Genomic DNA, 20,334 nt, shown 5'->3' with positions numbered 1-20,334 from the left:
ATAATTTTGTCCTTCCCATTTTTGAGTTTTGTGTAAAATTATGTCAATTTTGTCTTTTTTCTTCAGATTTTTGGTGTTGTTCCAATGTACATAAAGGCAATAAACATGTGTATTCCAAAACATTTGTAATTGCAACAACTTCTGTGAGAAATAATGTATTTTCTAGAAAAATTCCATGGGTGCCAATACTTTTGGCCATGACTGTATCTCTAGCTAGAAACATCTATTTTTCTGAGATACTGTGAGTAGTACAGAATCAGTGAGTTTGTGTTCTTCATTTCGTACATTTGCGTATTTTTTCAGTGTTTCTAAAACAAAAATTGAAAGTCTTCAAATCCATACACAATAGTATTTGTCTGCATGTTGAGAAATGTCTTAATCTTTTACAATTACCTTTGAAGTTGATTCTCTGCTTCCATTACACTCCAAAGTTTTAGTCAGAGATGGTAAATCTGTGTTTTTTGTGTTGTTCTTTTACAGTTAGGGCTTTGACTGCTATTTTTCACTTAACTTAAGGAGAAGTAAGTCATGTAATGATTGCCTTAATGCATAGTTCTTATGCTTTCATATTTCAGCTCCAGAACCTGGGAATTAACCCAGCCAACATTGGATTCAGTACTCTAACCATGGAGTCTGATAAGTTCATCTGTATAAGGGAGAAAGTGGGCGAGCAGGCCCAGGTTGTCATCATTGATATGGCGGACCCCAACAACCCTATACGCAGGCCCATCTCTGCAGACAGTGCCATCATGAATCCCGCCAGCAAAGTAATTGCCCTGAAAGGTAAGCTGTACTACAGAGAATATTGTATATGGTGTCATCAGCAGATAACCTGATGTGCAGCCTTGAGGGAAGTGTTCAGTGGTTCTGGAAGCAAATAGAGAACTATAGAGTATTGGCTGGTCATAGTCTTGGCTATGGTGGTTTTTAAAAACATGGGGTCATTTGTATTAATTTTGTTTGTGTTGTCAGTCAGCTATGTAATTGTCAGAGTCTGCCTTTTTATGTTCATATGTGTTTGTCAAAAAGGACAAATAACTAAATCGTCAAGTAACAAATTAGAATATAAAGATGATATTTGAGGGAAGAATAGCCTAAGTACCAGTGGTAGTAAAATGTCATGCTGTCATGAATGCTTTGTCTATTTTGCTTGTTTTTGCTCTTTTTTCATTTCCTACTGCTTCTTATGTTTGCAGACGGTGAGTTGAATTTTACATTTCATGAGTTTTTTAAGTGTTGATCTGTATGCTTGAACTTGAAATGTCTGCATTTGGCCTATTTAAACTGAATGCTTGTATTTAATGATAAAAGAAGCAGAGCGTGTAAGAAATAAGAAGCCAGTGAAACAGACTGTCTTTTTCTATTTATGTGTGTGTTTGTTAACTGTACATACAATATACAGTTGAAACCAGAAGTTTACATACACTATATAAAAAGGCACATAAACTTTTTTTTCTCACCATCTAACATTAAATCAGATTAAACTTTTCCTGTTTTTGGTCAGTTAGGATTACCAAAATTATTTCTATTTGCTAAATGCCAGAATAATGAGAAAAGGATTTTTTTAGACAATTTTTATTACTTTCTTCAAAGTCAGAAGTTTACATACACTAAGACTACTATGCCTTTAAACAATTTGGGAAAGCCCAGATGATGATGTCATGTCTTTGGAAGCCTCTGATAGGTTTATTGACAACATTTGAGTTAATTAGAGGCACACCTGTGGATGTATTTTAAGGCACACCTGAAACACACTGCTTCTTTGTGTAACATCATGGGAAAATCAAAAGAAATCAGCCAAGATATCAGGAAGAGAATTGTGGACTTGCACAAGTCTGGTTCATCCTTGGGTGCAATTTCCAGATGCCTGAAGGTGCCACGTTCATCTGTTCAAACATTTATACGCAAGTAAAAACACCATGGGAATGTCCAGCCATCATACCGCTCAGGAAGGAGACGGGTTCTGTGTCCCAGAGATGAACGTGCTTTGGTCTGAAAAGTGCATCTCAACCCAAGAACAAAAGCAAAAGACCTTGTGAAGATGCTGGCTGAAGCTGGTAAGAGTGTGTCATTATCAACAGTCAAACGAGTCCTGTACCGACATGGGCTGAAAGGCCACTCTCCCAGGAAGAAGCCATTACTCCAAAAGAAACATAAAAAAGCCAGATTACAGTTTGCAAATGCACACAGGGACAAAGACCTTAATTTTTGGAGACATGTTCTGTGGTCTGACCAATCTAAAATTGAACTTTTTGGCCATAATGATCATCGTTGCATTTGAAGAAAAAAGGGGGAAGCTTGCAAGCCTGAGAACACCATCCCAACTGTGAAACATGGGGGCGGCAGCATCATGTTGTGGGGTTGTTTTGCTGCAGGAGGGACTGGTGCACTTCACAAAATAGATGGCATCATGGGGAAAGAACATTATGTGGAAATACTGAAGCAACATCTCAAGACATCAGCCAGGAAGTTAAAGCTTGGGCGCAAATGGGTTTTCCAAATGGACAATGACCCTAAGCATACTGCCAAACTGGTTACAAAGTGGCTTAAGGATAACAAAGTCAATGTTTTGGAGTGGCCATCACAAAGCCCTGATCTCAATCCCATTGAAAATGTATGGGCAGAGCTGAAAAGGCATGTGCGAGCAAGGCGGCCTACAAACTTGGCTCAGTTACACCAGTTCTGCCAGGAGGAATGGGCCAAAATTCCTGCAAACTATTGTGAGAAGCTTGTGGAAGCATATCCAAAACGTTTGACCCAAGTCATACAGTTTAAAGGCAATGCTACCAAATACTAATGTAATATAATGTATGTAAACTTTTCACTCTCAAGAAAATGTCTAAAAAATTATCTCTCTCATTATTCTGGCATTTAGCAAATAGAAATAATTTTGGTAATCCTAATTGACCAAAAATAGGAAAAGTTTAATCTGATTTAATGTTAGACGGTGAGAAAAAAAAGTTTATGTGCCTTTTTATATAGTGTATGTAAACTTCTGATTTCAACTGTATCTTATATGGAGCTGGCCATTTTCTAACTCAAACTGCGTTTTAAAATGCAGTTAAAAATGATATTGAAAATCCTGCCCACATGTCTTCCACCCTGACACTATTGCTATGTTTAAATCACTGACAGAATAGAGTAGACTGACTTGGTGCTGAGAACATCCCAGAAGTTATTTTGCATGTGGCAGACTTGTAGGCAAACATTTGTAGTGTGAATACAGATAAGACATTAACTCTCAATACCCCTTTTAAAACCCATTTTTTTATTTGAAAAGTATTATTAATAGTTAGTATTAGAGTAGACTGATTGGTTTAGTGACCTCTCAGTTGACCAAAATCTAAATTGGTGGCACAGTTGGGGAGATAGAGAGAGAGGTGGACAATCAGGTAGGGAGGGTGAGAGTGCCGGTACTTGCAAACAAGGCAGTGACAGAAAGAAATAAGATGGTATTCCTAATTGATCATTTATTACACTCTACACTGCGTTCCACATTATTATGCAAATGATATTTTTCTCTGATTTTCCTAAATATTAATGCAAATGATTATTTGATGACTTATTTTTCAAGTCATCAGCCATTAGAGCATAATTCAAATGTTTTTGAACAAACTTCATAATGACAAAAATTATTTAAAAAAAATAAAAACCTCAAAATGCACTGTTCCACATTATTAAGCACAACAGCTTTTTAAAACATTTTATGGGGGGTCAAAGAACTGAAAATGGTCATTTGTAGGACTTGCAGCATCAGGGGGTCATATTTACTGAAATCAAAGCTATTTCAATCAAAAACATCTTAACAGGACAAGTTCCATGTTAACATAGGAGCCCTTCTTTGATATCACCTTCACTATTCTTGCATCCATTGAACTTGTGAGTTTTTGGAGAGTTTCTGCTTGAATTTCTTTGCAGGATGTCAGAATATCCTCCCAGAGCTGCTGTTTTGATGTGAACTGCCTCCCACCCTCATAGATCTTTAGCTTGGGGATGCTCCAAAGGTTCTCAGTAGGGTTGAGGTCAGGGGAGGATGGGGGCCACACCTTGAGTTTCTCTCCTTTTATGCCCATAGCAGCCAATCACACAGAGGGATTCTTTGCAGCATGAGATGGAGCATTGTCATGCTTGAAGAAAATTTTGCTACAGAAGGCGCTGCTCTTCTTTTTGTACCATGGAAGAAATTGGTCAGTCAGAAACTCTTTATACTTTGCCGAGGTCATTTTCACACCTTCAGGGACCCTAAAGGGGCCTATCAGCTCTCTCCTCATGATTCCGGCCCAAACATGACTCCGCCCCCTCCTTGTTGACGTCCCGGCCTCATTGGGACATGGTAGCCATCCACCAACCATCCACTACTCCTCCATCTGGACCATCCGGGGTTGCACGGCACTTATCAGTCAACAAGACTGTTTGAAAATGAGTCTTCATGTATTTCTGGGCCCACTGCAACCGTTTCTGCTTGTGAACATTGGTTAGGGGGGGCTGAATAGTAGGTTTATACACGACTGCAAGCCTCTGGAGGATCCTACACCTTGAGGTTGGTGGGACTCCAGAGGCACCAGCAGCTTCAAATACCTGTTTGCTGCTTTGTAATGGTATTTTAGCATCTGCTCTCTTAATCTGATGTAGTTGTCCATCAGAAACCTTCCTCATTATGTCTTTTTTTGCACAAACCCGTCTGTGCTCTGAAACAGCCACAAATTTCTTCACAGTACGATGATCATGCTTAATTTTTCCTGAAATATCGAATGTTTTCATTCCTTGTCCAAGGCATTACACTATTTGACACTTTTCAGCAGCAGAGAGATCCTTTTTCTTTCCCATATTGCTGAAACCTGTGGCCTGCTTAATAATGTGGAACATGTGGAAAAGTGCATTTTGAGGTTTTTATTAAAAAAAAAACAAAAACTTATCATTATGAAGTTTGTTCAAAAACATTTGAATTATACTCCAACTGTTGATGACTTGAAAAATATTATGACTGTCATTTGAATTGATATTTAGAAAATCAGAGAAAAATGTCGTTTGCATAATAATGTGGAACGCGGTGTAGAGCAGGAGTTCTCAAACCTTGCTAGCCTGTGACTCCCAAAAAAAAGGGCTCAAAGACCCCACCATCTCCGTAGGTTGTTAAAGTGTACAATGTTGCACAAAGCATCATGTACAGATTTACATTTTAGCGTATTTTTGCACACATTACTGATATTTAAACACTTATCTTACTTATTAATGCTGTTTTTATTTTAAATTGAACTCATTTTAAGGATATTTTTACAATAATGGATGAAATATATTTTTTGAATTATTTTGAATTTATCTTTTTTTTTTAAAGCATCAGGGTTTCACGTTCCTCTGGGGGTCTACACCTCCACTTTGGAAACCACTGCTCTAGAGCAGGGGTTCTCAACCTTTTCAGCTCATTACCCCCAAAATAAAGGTGCCAGAGACCAGGGACCCCCACTGTACCTGAGTTTGGTTGAAGCATAGTTGAACACAGTTGTGCACATTCAAGAGTAGTCATGTGCAGACTTAAATCTTAAGGATTTTTGTAAAAATACCATGAAATGACCGTGTTTTTATTTTACATTTTACTAATCTTATGCTTATTTTTTTTCTAAAAATGAGTGAAATAAACAATTTGAAATCTTTTTTTTTTTTATGTTTTTTGGAAGGTATCTGGTGACCCCCTCTCAGTGTCTCGCAACCCCCAGGTTGAGAACCACTGCTCTAAAGAACTTGGAAACACATTAACAACTAAACATATATGTGCAAGAAGGTGCAGGATTTGGTTTGTGTTGTAGTGGACAGTGTCTCTGCTCCTCCCTCTGTCACAGCCTCTACTCTGACGCCTGTTTTATCACCAGATATGTTTTATTAAGTCACCTTATTAGAATGCACATGTGAATATCAGTGCCTGTGACACTGTGATGGCAACTGTTGGCAGTCGCTAATGCACCTGAAGTGGGGTTGGTGTCCCTTGCCTCCGGGGCTTCAGGGCTCAGTTTTGGACCCCACACCCTTAAACTGCATTGCACATAAACGCACAGAGGTAGTATTCCTGACGCTGCAGCTGTATATGTGCTGCACATCACATAAAGGCAGGGGCAGCAGGGCAAAGTTTTGGACCCTCGCTGCTGTATTAGGAAGAAAACCCTGCGCAACAAGCATAGATCAGCTAGGTTGAATGTTGGTTGTAGTGCTAAGGTGTTGTCAATCTGTTTTTAGCTTTTTTTTTTTTTCTTCTTCTTTTTTGGTCTAACTTGAGGCAGTATTTCTGAGTTGGTTCCTGGAAGGAACTCCAGAGGGACTCTTGCATACCTGCAATGTTGAGGGAGCTGGCTGGCTTGGGATTGCCGTCACTACCTTGTCTGAGGGGAGGTGCTCTGGCACACTGGCGGGGATGTTGATATCAGATATCAGAGATTGATATCAGAGGTAAAGCCAGGGGTGATAGAACTCTCTGCAAAGGAAGTGTTCTACACCAGACTCAACTCGATCGTAGATGCGGTCCCCAGGGCCTTGGTCGTTTATGGTGACTTCTTGCTACCACAGCTGTGGATGAGATGAAAGCTCCTCAGTGCTCCTTGACTTCGCAAGCAGTTAGACCTTGAGGATGGCTGAATTGTGGTCTAGAGATCTGATTTGCGGTGCTAGAGTTGGTATTCCAATGGTGGCGTTATGAAGAAGGAGGTTGACCATGGACTTATAGGCAGATGCTGGAAGCTGCTTAGCGACTGCAGGATTTAGGAGTGCTCAGTTCTTGTGTAGCTAGGCTAGAAGAGGAGCACTGTTGTTCCAATCTGGAAGGGAAAGAGTGATGTGTGAGAGTGTAACAGCTACAGGGTATTACACTTCTCTCAATGTAGGGCAAGGTCCTTGTATTGACATTGGTGAACAGGATCCGTGATCCACTGCTCCAACACCAATGGCCTAAACAGCTAGTCTTTATACATAAGAGGGTTAAGATAGACCACACCCTGGCACTTTGGGTCTTACTGTGGGCTTTCAGGAATTCCGTAGAGGGTTGCTTGCTGCCTGTTTAACTCGGTGAGTAGAGATACCCTCTAGAGCAGAGATCATCGACTGTTGGGCCCGGGGCCACATCAGGCCCCCCAGGGGATTCAAATTCAGAAAATTTAAACATGCAAAAATATGGCACGCTTTTGTTTAACTTTTTTTCAAGTTTATATAAAACAGTTAACCAAGAGGCTTATCAGACAAGAAGTACACCATATTTCTGTAATATAGCATGGTAAACACATACTTGTCATTGTTATCTTGACAAAAGTTGCAGTTTTTTGCATCAATTTTCCACATAAGGCTTTTTGAGAGTGCCATTTTCCCCTCTAAGAATCTTCACAGATTCCCCACATCATCAGCCAAGAAAAAAGCTGGCTCTCTTGAAAACATAGTTGATGACCCCTGCTCTAGGGGATTCTGGAGTGCCGAGGGATCCCACGCTTGCTCATCCAGCTGATGTCTGCCCTATATTCTGGTGCAGAGGGTGCTGAGAACTGTGGTGGCTCTTCCTCTGGCTTCTTCTCTGTTGATTCTGGGGTGAGACAAGGATGCATCTTGGCTCCTACACTTTATAGTACCTGTATGGATAATGGGGCAGGCAACAGGGGCAGAGAACTGTGGAGTGTAATTTGGCAATGTCCAGATCATGATTTGTGGAGGGGGACTATGGGAGACAAGCTGGTCCTCATGTCCAGCTTTAAGGACTGGTGGACTGTGTTGTGAGGAGGGCATGACTTGACAGGCTACAGTGTTCTTATCATATTATGGAAGCCGTCATCATCATTATCACAGCACAGGTGCTTACAAATAACACAAATTATTGACTGTGAGAATATGATTACATGAGTAGAGAGCAGCGGTAGCTTCAATAGGCTTGTTTCATGCTAGCCATTTGTTTTGTCCAGCTTGCAGATTTGTCATGTTGAGTATGAGTATGAGCAGCAGAAGCAAAGGTAGAAGCCGCGTTGCTTAATAGGCACAAGTGAATGGCTCGCTCAGGCCGGAAGGATCATGTGATCTTGTTGTCTAAACAGCACAAGAGGGAAGAGTCAAATGCCAGCTGCCAACTAGGAGGTTGAAATTAAATCACAAAACTTCCGCACCAACAAAATAAATTATTCATAGATAAGTAATAGTTAAAATATTGATATAACATTTTAAAATATCAATACTAGTGTTGTCAATTGATTAGAAAAATTAATCAAGTTAATCACATCACTATGCTGTGATTAATCATTATTAATCACAGCATTTCTTTAGTTTTGTTAATTTTTAGATTTTTAAATGTTTTTATTATCAAGTGTTTATTTTCATTATTTTAACTTTATGTCTTTAATAGCCCTTTTAAGCAAAAAAAGTATTTTTTATCATTTTTATTATTATCTATAAATTAACATTTAAAATACTACCATTTACTTGTATTTTTGATTGAGATAAATTAGTACCAGTATGGTGTTTAAATGAAGAAATATTAAACAAACTACAGTTCTAAAACTTATTTGTGGTTTGTAAATCAGAGTGTCTCAATTCACTGAGCAATGATATTTATGCATAAAATAGAGTTGCCAACTGAAATCCTTTGTGAGAACTTCTCTTCTGCGCATTTTTGGGTATAGTTGGCGAGACTGTGTGTCTAATGCTGACTCGGAGGAGTGCAGTGACAGGAAGAGGCCGCTGCTTGTTACACAGCAGCTCCACTTTTACAGGCACCTGGTGCGTTTTCCCATGTGTGTTGTGGAGGGAGCAGCTGGAAGGATACCTGGAGAGATGGGGCATCGGCCTTGTGCAGACCTGGGAGATGGCTATCACGGGGCTAGAGCAGTACAGGACCAAGGTTGGTCCTGTACTGTAATTGTCAGCAAATACACATGTATGGGCCGCGCACTGGCTCTCTTGCTGCCATCTACCAGGGAGACACTGCTTTGTCACACAGTCACCTCTGCTAATACCTGCCTAATTGCATGTGTGTGTTTATGTGTGTGTAGAGAGAGAGAAAGTGAGCCAGTGCGTGGATATGTTCCTCATTATGCTGCGGCCTATTCACCTTTCCTCAACTCTGCAAACGTTTGCGATATGATGTGGGTACTGTAGAAATCTTAAATTCATAATTTTATGCAGGGTTTTCCTGCATTATGAGAGTGAGACTTGTGGGAAGTGAATATTTTGTGCGTCATTCCTGCAACTCTGCACCAAAATATAGGCCTTGATTAACACCTCCTAATTAACATGGTTATCTTTAATTGCTTGGTTATAGCAGTTGCTTTTTTATTTATTAATTATTTTTAAAGATTTATTTTTGGGGTTTTCATGCCTTTATTCTATAGAGGAGGACAGTGGACAGAGTCTGAAACGGGAGAGTGAGTGGGGAAAGACATGTGGTTAAGGGCCACAGGCCAGATTCGAACCGCTGCCCGCGTACATGGGTAGCGCCTTAGACCGCTAGACTATCTGTGCACCCCATAGTAATTGCTTTTTATGAAATGGTTGCATAATTTCCTAAAAACCACATAATTATATCTGAGGTATTATCATCCAAATCCAGTCAGAACTGCATGTTACTTAATCTAACTTATTGGTAAAACTGGAGTTTTTTCTTGATATTTTTAACTGTACTTTCTATGTAATTTCCTTCTTACTTTTATGGCATTACCCAGCATACACCAGAGTTCCTATCTCACCTCCATACACGTACTTGCTTTAGGGGACTGTTACAGACAGAGATATCCACAATGACATGCCAACACATTTTGAATGTTTTCAATGTAACAGTCAATGTTGAATTTGTGTAATAATGACAAAAAGTTTGGGCTTGAATCATTTGGCCATTCGATCTTCATGGCACCTACACACTTTTGAAGGGCTGCTTTCTTTTTGCTGAGACTCTGCCCAAGTGAATTTTTCCAGAACTCAGCAGCTCACATGTATTCTATATGGAACACTCAGTGTTCTGTTGCATCAATAATACCTCATCCTGTAGATTGTAAGACATTATTATTCAGATGCTCTAATAAGATTTAACTGGAGGAGGAAAAAAGTGTGTGAGTGCATCTTTCCAGCATCTTACCCTTCACCATATCTGTTTGTGTGCTTTGTGGTCTTCTGTTGCTAATCTGCATTCAGACCGCACCCAGAAACACTCATCCATTGTTGTAGGATTATACTGAATCCAAAACCCCTTAAGAACCTAAACAACATGCTTGCCGTGTTTTTCTGAAGTAGATGGTAGGGTGATTAAGACTGGACACAGGATGCAAAGACTAATTTTGACTAACTCACTTTGGTCTCTCATTGATCTGGTTTTATTGAAAAATCATGATTGAAAAATTACATGTATTAATGTGGGTGTCTTTTTACTGTTATTTCTGAAAATCTCTCCTGATCCAGGCAGTCATGTCCAGTAACATACTGTATATAGAACTTTAAGGCCGAGTGCTCATCAAAACTGAACGACAGACCGTTATCAAGAACCAACTGAATGCAGATAAACACAAATGTGGTTACCTTTTTGCTGGTTGTGCCTCTTGTTTTCACACTGGTTCACTACTGGCTTTTTGTATGGGTTTTTTTCCACTCAAACCAAACCCTGAATTTCTCCAGCAACTGAAGTCTCATACGCCCAAATGTTTTCTATTGCCAATGTATATTGCGTTTTGTATGTTCATTATAGATATTCCCCCAATATATACGGTCTGTGTTCTGTGTGTGCGCGTGTAGGTGTGTGTGTCTGTGTTACACTATATATATATACATATATATATATTTATTAATTTATTTTTCATTAGGACTGGGCGATTATGGCAAAAGTCAAAATCACATTTAATTGAACTTTTTGCCTCGGTTACGATTAATGAACAATTATTCCACCCCCAACCTCCGACTCGTTTTCTTCTGTAAATATTTGTGGAATCTTAAAACAAACAACTGCATGGAACATATAGATAAACAATTTATGGTTATTTATTGTAACATTTGAAATCAAAACCCACATCAGCTGAAATGAAAATGTTTTTCGTAAAAAGTTAAATTTTTCCAAGAAAAGGGGAAAAAATTGAAATAATTGCCAAGGCAGGTTTATGCCAGTTAGAGGCTTTAAATGTTGGTTTTTATTATTTTTTGATTAATTGCCCAGCTCTAATATTTATTTGTGTATATATATATGTGTGTGTGTGTGTGTGTGTGTGTGTGTGTGTGTGTGTATATGTATATATATGCATACATACACATATAGACCCATACATATATATAGAGAGATAGATATAGATGCATATTTACACACATAGACCCATACATATGTATGTGTGTTTATATGTATTTATTATATGTATATCACAAAAAGTAAAGTCATTTGTGTTAGGTAGATTATTTCTTTGTTGTAAATGCTCCTTGACTTAAACCTTTACCGTTGGGAAGCCTTTTGATTTTCCTTTTAAAGGCCAAGTTCCAGATAACCAGGGATGTTAAATGGTGCCACATTTGTAAGGAACATGCATTTGTGGGATGAGCAGCAGAGCTGAGTATGTTGGTCGCGCCTATTGAAAACAACAGCCTGGCACCTCATTCTTACACTGGCCACCAGCCTGATCTTGGAATGGCATCCCATTCATTCAACCAGCATTCGTCACAAGTCAGCCAGTGTGGTTGTGTTGGTCACTGGCACCAACAGCACACCCAAGCTGATCCTACAAGTGCCAGAACTGCTGGCAGGCCATTCCATCCTCTCCACTCCCAAATTCTGGAGATTGTCTTTGATAAACCCCGCTTTGCGGGGGCCAGCGTTGTCATCTTGGAGGACAGAGTTCAGTCCCAGACTGGAGATATGGGATTGTTACTGGTTGCAGAATCTCATCTCAATATCTCTTTGCTTTGAGATTGCCTGCAATGATGACAAGCCTTGTTTTTCTAGTGCGGGAGATGCTACTACTTTCACCCTATGATCCAACAGCAATAGGCAGAATCTGGACTCATCGCTAGATGTAGGTTTCAGGGCACATGTTGCTGACACCAGCGCAAATGAGCCTGACAGTGAAGGACAGTCATGGCAGGCTTCCTGGTAGCCCTATGAGATCAGAGATTTGCTGCATGCAGTATGTTTCAGATTGTCTAGGCAAAGAGCCGTCTGCCATATCCTCCTGCAAACCTTGAATGGAACTCTGTAGAAGACAGCCTCCGGTTCATAAGTGCTCACAGGGTGTGAAAACAGTCTTATTAGGGTGTTGTCTCCTTGGGACACTCACTTTGTGGCCTATCTCTGACATCCTTTGTTATGTAGAACTTGGCCTTCAGTTTTGGAGATGGTACTAGGGTTCATTCATAATTAAGGCCACAACTTGGTTTTGCAGAACATCAGATTCTATCTCATGGGTCAGTCAGACGTGGCATGCCAATCTTGGAGCAGACACCTACTGACCCTAGTGTTGTACTCAAGACCATACTATCCAAGACTGAGCCTTGCCCAAGAACAGAGAGTACCAAGACCAAGACTTTTGGGGGTCAAGACCAAGACAAGACCAAGACTATGAAATTAAAAAAAAAAAAAAAAAAAAAAAACATGACAAGGCTGAACAGTTACAGGGCTTGAGACGCTTTTATCCCAAGGAGCACATGTGCTCCTAAGTTGAAAAAGTTAGGAGCACATAAAAAAATTTAGGGGCACAATGAAAATTGATCAAATAATGTTTCCATAATAAATGTGATGCAAATATCCATTTAAAAGCAAAATTATTTAATGAATTTGTATACAAAATGTACAGAAAGGTAAAATCATCAAGTTTTGAAAAAGTATTGCAATTGAATTTTGTCTTTAATGTTACTAATTTTTAGGCTATCTGACAGTAATCATGGGTACAAGAGCTCCATCTATCCTTAAACATTCTCCAGGTCCTCTGAATAATAATAATTAACCTAGGTACACTTCTGTCCCAGTGCTTCAAATGGTCATGAGGCCGACTCTAAGCAGACTCTGGTATGAGGTGTGGGTGGGATACAATGTCTGTATAGAGTCAGGAGAACCAATCTGTCACTGATAATGAGCAGATATTTATTTTATTTATCACTGACATCAGGCTAAAACCTTGGATCTCAATTTTTCATGACTTTAATTTGTTTTTATAAATCATATTTAAACCATTTTTATAAATTATAAACTTTCCATTCCCTGAAAAGTGACTTATTTTGGAGATACCAGTCTTTGGCCCAACACCAGCATTATAAAAGTTCCACCTGGCCTAAAGATTTTTTTAAGATATTAGAATGAGCTGAGTTTGAGCTCTGAGATGCTTTTCAAAGAAATGATAAATGATGAATGATGGTTGGCTATTTGGGTATTTATATCTCACACTTGGGAATTTACTGGAGTTCTGTGGCTTTATTAACATAAAAGAGATACTTTATAAATTTTTCCACTCATTATTAATTCTTTAGTTAAAGGGGGAGGGGCCTCATACTGGTCTTTGCCCTGGGCCTCCAAATGACTGAAACCAGTCCTGCCTCACACCTGCAGCTCTCCAGACACATGGTTTCACCCTGCCTCATTCTGGAGCTTTGGTTTTATATTTCTGCTCTTTTGACGATATTTATGATCATTAGTGCATTAAAGATCAAATAAAACACCCACGTTTGGACAAATTTCACTGGATATGACGTCATCTCCACGTGTGATCCGTGTGTGTTATGCTCGTTGATGACGCGCATCGGCATAATTGTCTGAAGAGAGCATCGGCAGGATGTGGCTGGAGAAAAAGTTAAAAATGAGGAAATGAGAAGCTTCAGATTAAACACAACAGCAAACCTCAAAGAATGAGCAAACTGAAGAGACGCAGCACCGGCGGACTTCCTCTGCGCTCTTCTCTTACTCATGATCCTCCGTTTGAGCGCGTCCGACGGTAATAACAAACAGAAAATAATGAACGTTTAAATTTGGAAGTGAAAGCCTGTCTTCTTTATGTGGGTAACACATTTATTGATGTGACCTACCATAAATCGTTACTGATGACAGTGTTTACCTTCATAAAGGTTTGTAGTTAAAGTCTGTGCAGCTGTCTGCACGTCAGCAGACACACTCAGCCAATGGAGGCAGCGACACACTGCATCTGGCTACTCAGAGGCTCCGTAGTAACAGAAACGAGAGAGGAAAATAATGAAATTAATGAATAGAAAAGCTCAGAGTCGTGCTTGCCTAATCGGGCATGTCCTTAAAACTTTTGCTTGCCTGTCGGCTTTTTGAAATTGCCCTGGGCATTCGGGCAACCGTTAATGTTGGACCCTGAGCGCGGCAATTTCATGGAGTTTTATCATAAATCTGCAAACTAAACAATTGTAGAAAGTGACGTTTGACAAGAGAGGATGCAGAACAGCAGGTGAAAATACGGGACAGACGTAATCAGAGTTTCTGTGAAACAGAAAGAGAGAGCCGACACTGCACGCACACAGTTGATCACGGATGGCACCGATCTCCAAAAAAAAGGATATCTTGAGGGTTAATTTACTCAGGTGTGAAGACCAGGTAAACTTTATGTTTAGACAGGGTTGTATACATACTTTGATCATTTTAGTCATAATAATTTTTTTACAGTTCGCACACACCTATTTTTAGGCGCAAATGCGAGTCAAACACTTGCACTGTCGAGCCCTGAGTTAACAGTGCACTTTATTTTTTTATTTATTTTTTTATAAATTTGATAGATAAAAACAAGGTGTCTGCAACTCTTTCAAAGCACAACATGCAAAAATCTCAAATCTTAATACATTTATTCAACTAAATACTTGTTAAAAAAAATAAATCCCTGTATTTAAAAGCCACTGACAAGTCTGGAATAATTTTAAATATCTGAAAATGAGATGTTTCTCTAGATTTGTCAGGTGAATGAAGCCTAAAGTAAGTGTTCAGGGGTATTTTTAACCAGAAATAAGATTGACTGATGTCAGAGTTATTTGCAGGTGAAGCTATTTGTTGTTTTAGCAAGTGCTTCTCCTTATTATCACATTAATGAAGTCAAAGAATAGCAGATCAGTGCTGGTCTCAACCAGTCTTGATGACGGGAGAAGACTGAGTAAAAATGCTTTCGAGTCTGAGACAAGACCAAGACACTGAATATGTGGTCCTTAGACCGGTCTCAAGACAAAGACCTTTCTTGAGTACTACAATACTACTGAACAATGTAGCAGGGCCCGTACTTACATGTGCCTGGGAGTACCAGAAGCCTAAAACAAGAGTCTGTAACAACAGCAGAATAAGCTATTTGGCATTGGCAGATGTGCAACAGATGGCACCATTAAAAAGGGAAGAAAACAGGCTTCCCAACAGTGTAAGATTCACTGGCAGGAAGCACTGAAAGAAGAAAAAAATAATCTACCAAACACAAACTTCCTTACTTTTGTGCTAAGTTTTATATATATATATATATATATATATATATATATATATATATATATAATATATATGTGTGTGTGTGTGTGTGTGTATATGAATATATATGTGTGTGTGTGTGTGTGTCAGTCAGTCACTGTTAACCTTGACTCTGAATTCTTTCAGCGGCAAAGACCCTGCAGATCTTTAACATTGAGATGAAGAGTAAAATGAAGGCTCATACGATGACAGACGACGTGAGCTTCTGGAAGTGGATCTCGCTCAACACTGTTGCCCTGGTCACGGATAATGCAGTTTATCATTGGAGCATGGAGGGTGACTCTCAGCCAATCAAAGTTTTCGATCGTCATTCGAGCCTGGCAGGCTGCCAAATAATCAACTATCGCACTGACGCCAAACAGAAGTGGTTGCTGCTCATTGGCATTTCTGCACAGGTAAAAAAAAAAGAAAAAAAAGAAAAAAACAAAAATGCCCAAATTTGGAATGTGTTTTAAAGTGGTTGCTGCTCATTGGCATTTCTGCACAGGTAAAAAAAAAAAAGAAAAAAAAGAAAAAAACAAAAATGCCCAAATTTGGAATGTGTTTTCAACATTTATTTTAGGATTAAGTGGGAATTAGCTTTAGTCTGTAATACAGTGATACTCTATCCCAGGATGTCTAAAAACAGCCAGGATACCCTGAAATTACAAACATTAAAAAATCTGCTGTGAAATGTGTACATGTTTATAAAAAATGCTTTAAGAATGTGTGTTCATTTCCAGCAGCAGCGCCACAGTTTGTTTTTGAAGATTCTGTAAAAATGAAGACAGAGCAAATGTTAATGATATAGGCCTAACTGGTCAAACAGGGAGCCTTTAAAATCAACTCACTATTTAGACCAGGGCTGTCAAACTCAAGACCCGGGGGCCAAATCCGGCCCGTGGAAAAGTTAAATCCATCGTGCAAGATGATCTGATATTTCTGTTCTAACAGTCTGAGGTCTGCAGATTTCCTCAAGTATAAAAATGTGAACTTATCCTGATGATTTAATTTATCCCTTTAAGTCACAAAATCTGAAAAAATGAGCAGTACAAATAATTAGGTAAAAAGTCAGGAATGTGGGAAAAGAAATTAATTTGTGTTTAAATTTCATATTTTCAATTTTGCATCTCACTATTAGGACTCAAACTTAGGATTTTGACTTTGAATTTTATACATTGAGCATTTTAACTCATAACTTTTTGTATTATAGTTTAAGTTTTTAGATTCATAATTTTACGTTTTTAGTCATATTTTGACCTTTTTAAGTAATTATTTTTTATTTTATCTCATATTTTCAACTGCTTACTTTGATTTTATAATCCCATAGTTTGACCTGTTAGACTCACAATTTAAAACTTTGAATCATATTTTGACCTTTTAAACTCATGGCTTTCTAATATATTTGCCTTTTAAAAACATAATTTTTCAGTTTCATGTTTTGACCTTTTGAACCGACACATTTTCTTTTCTCAGATTTTGAGCCTTTTATCTTATCTTTTTAACTTTTTAAATTTATTAAACGAGTGCTAAGTTTTTTCATATTTTGTTACTGTTGAAATGAGGTTGACAGTTTCTGGTTAAAAAGGGGACCCTGTTAGGCCCTCAGGTTAGACCTGAATCCAGAATCCGGCCCCTGCTGTGGTTGAGTTTGACAGACGTACTAGTGTTTCTTATGACAGCCTTTCCTCAGAGTGGATAAAACACTGCATGTGGAAAAAGTAAGAATCATATGAATTTCACAAATTATTGTCATTGTGTGTAGAATCTTCGATATAAGAATGCATTTCACTGTAGTTCACAAGTAAAATGCATGCAGTGAGAGCTTTGCAATAAATTCGATCTAGAGCTGTTGATATTAGGTTTTCTCTGAACAAGCACACATCTGTCTCAAATGCTTGCACAGTAAAAGTGTCTGTTAATTCAACTCCCATGGGCCCTCATTTATCAGACTTTATGAAACGTGCATATCTGGCTAATCACATGTAGGACTGACTAGCCCTTGATAAATGCAGCTGCTGAAAATGATCAGCATTTAAATAATATATTAATATTCTCTATTCAGCCAGCCTCGCCCCCAGAGTTTACGACATAGAGATAAGTAGTACAGCAAAGAAACCTGTCCCACTTACTAAGGTGTCAATTTCCAGGTCAGACAAGTAAAGAGGTAGGTTTGTTTTTGTTGTCTTGTAGCCTAAAATGAGGTATAAAGGGTAGGGATGAGGCAAAAAAATCGATACAGCATAGTATTGCGATATTTTGCGCTGTGATATATCATGGTGTATCTTCTTTCAAGTATCGATTTATTGAAATTAATTGCTAATATGATCTGAAGTATATGATACTGGATACATCTGTCACACAAGACTGTGTATTGCAAAATAATATTGTATCGTGTGGCACTAGTGATTCCCATCCCTGGGGTCAGAAACTCCACGTGTGAAATACAATCACTGATGCGGTTAACTCTGGTGATACTATTAAAATATCTATACATCTGTGGTTTTATCACAGTGCTTTATGTTCAGATTGTATTGTTTTATTTTTGTTTCATTTAATCATTAATTAATTAAAAATCTCTTTTTCAAGACTGTCCTGCCAAGATGGGCAGCAGCACATATAACAAAGTTACAGACAAACAAAGAGCAGTCATACACAGCAGGCATTGCACCAGATGCATAGACAAAATCCATTTAAAGATACAACAGCAAATACATACAGAAAGGACCACACATGTAAGCTGATCAAAACATCTGCAGCCAGCTGTAGCTCCCTCCCAAGTGATTTAGCTTTCTCTTAAAGCATGACATGCCAGGCAGAGGGAACAGCAGACTTCATACTTTTTTCCAAGCTCTGTTCTAACATTTGGAATAAACAGCAAGAAAAGATCCTGGGACCAAAGATTGTTGTTCCAGAGCTCTTCTGTCTGACGTAGGTCAAAGTAAGACCGAGAATAGCCTTGTAGATAAGAATATGCCAGTTTTTTAGTCTGTGTGCAGGGTGTTACTCAGCCCTGCACAACCAAAGAGCCAAATTGTTAAAACATACCTTTGCAAGAGCCACAATCTAAGTGGTGAAAAGTGGCAAAAATAGCATGAAGTAGCAAAAAAAATAAGTTAATGGCTGCAAAAATTGTCAAAGAGCAGCAAAAATGTGTGAAAAGGGGCGAAAGTGGGTAGAAAAGTGGAAAAATGGTCAGAAAGTTGCAAAAATGGGTGAAAAATGACTAAAAAATGAGTTACAGGTGGCAAAAAAGGGTCCAAAAGTGGCAAAAAGATGAGTGAAAAGTGACTAAAATGGGCAAAAAGTAGTCAAGAGTGGCAAAAAAGGGCAAAAAATATAGGAAAGAAGTGGTATGTAATTGCAAAAGGTAGCTTATTTGGACAAAAAGTGGCAAAAAAAATTGTTAAAAAAAGTGACAAAAATGGACTAGAAGTGGTAAAAATTGGGAAAAAATGAAGTTGCAAAATGGCCCAAAAAAGGAAGGAAGGGATATTTAATGGCAAAAGATAGCTGAAATGGGTGAAAAGTGGCAAAAATGGTGAAAATGGCAAAACAGTTAACTTTTTTTTTAGATTTTCTGGGAGAATATTTAGAATTAAAACATAAACGAGCCACATGTGGCTCCAGAGCCAACCTCCACTGGTTTATGAGGACAAAGAAGACCATCCCGCACTTTTATACAATAAACAGTGATGAGTGAGGGATTTACGGTTGGTAATCACCGTACTCTTTACATTTGGGTTTTAAAAAACATAGTCAGCTTTTAAGATGGGGATACAAAAAGAAGAAGCACATTAACAGGAAGAAGCCAGCCAAATAAAATAAAGAAACACTGGTTCATCAGATAAAGCGAATAAAGCTGAAAGCTCAACATTATTTTAAGAGCAGTATTGCTCACATGAATGTCAGAGGTTGGTTGTAATGTTAAATCAGTTTTAAATGCCACAGCTAAAATGACACCATCAGACTTCTGCTGCACAGCTAGCCCCCGCTGACTTAAAAAACGTACATACCCGAGGTTATATATTCACATTGTTAAATGCTGATCTGTATGTGGACATTACTATATTTCTGCTACATACAAGTTTGATCAACGAGGGCCACTGGGTTTAATTTGACACTTTCCATGAGTGTTTAGAATTCTCACGGTTAAATTATAAGAGGGCTGATATTTTCCTCTCTTACAGTGTTTATTTCTAACAATCACAGTCTTATTTTCTGACACATTAAAGTTTACTTTCAAAGAGATATTTCAGTATCTTTTAGCTGGTTGGTATAAGGCACTTAGAAATAGTAGTGACAGTAGCTCCAAGAGATTGTGTGTGCTGTTTCAAGCAGAACGCGATGGAAGCAAGGCTATGCAGACAGGTACAAATGACTACAGTCATCAGATCCTCCTGGTAGACACATCACAGTGGCAGACAGTATAGCCAGGGGACACTTGGAGAAGGTTAAAGAGTATTAAATATGGGACACTACCCACCCACAGTGGGAATTTCTTATCCAAAATACAAACTGCAATTCCAAAACATTTAGGGCATTTTGTTAATGTGAAAAAACAGAATGAAGTGATTTTCAAGTTCTTACAAGCCTTTATTCAATCGAATACAACATAAAGAAAATGAATTTAATGTTTAAATTCTTTAACTACATTGTATTTTGGGACTCATTTTCTTAATTTGATACCTGTAATGCACTCAAAAAAGTTGGCACAGGTGTTAGAAAAATCTGAGAAGATTGTGGAATGTTGATGAAACACCCAGAACATTCCAGAGATAAGTAAGTTAATTGGTGACAGTACTGCTCTGGGGCATAGAAGGAGCACTCTATGTCTTTGTTTTTTCAACTACAAGGACAAAACAAAGTTGATGTCAGCTGCTTCGAAAAGGGAAAAATTAAGTTCAGCATCTCATAGTCTTCATCCA

At 38.5% G+C, this 20,334-nt stretch overlaps 1 protein-coding gene across 4 annotated transcripts in view; it reads left to right on the top strand.

The window, feature by feature from the left end:
- LOC121518202 (clathrin heavy chain 1-like) overlaps positions 1 to 20,334 on the top strand; it is a 106,987-nt gene that overhangs the window by 22,432 nt on the left and 64,221 nt on the right. For 2 of the 4 annotated variants that reach the window (XM_041800462.1, XM_041800478.1), the window contains exons 2-4: positions 576 to 783; positions 1,197 to 1,199; positions 15,554 to 15,822. In XM_041800462.1, the coding sequence (XP_041656396.1) occupies positions 576 to 783; positions 1,197 to 1,199; positions 15,554 to 15,822 (480 nt within the window). The remainder of the gene's footprint in view (positions 1 to 575; positions 784 to 1,196; positions 1,200 to 15,553; positions 15,823 to 20,334) is intronic. The other 2 variants (XM_041800470.1, XM_041800487.1) reach the window with 1 other exon arrangement.

The sequence above is a fragment of the Cheilinus undulatus genome, linkage group 2 (genome assembly GCF_018320785.1).
Source record: "Cheilinus undulatus linkage group 2, ASM1832078v1, whole genome shotgun sequence".
NCBI classification, from domain to species: Eukaryota; Metazoa; Chordata; class Actinopteri; order Labriformes; family Labridae; genus Cheilinus; species Cheilinus undulatus.
The sequence above is the reverse complement of the archived record's forward strand: the minus strand, read 5'-3'. Positions and strand labels throughout refer to the sequence as shown.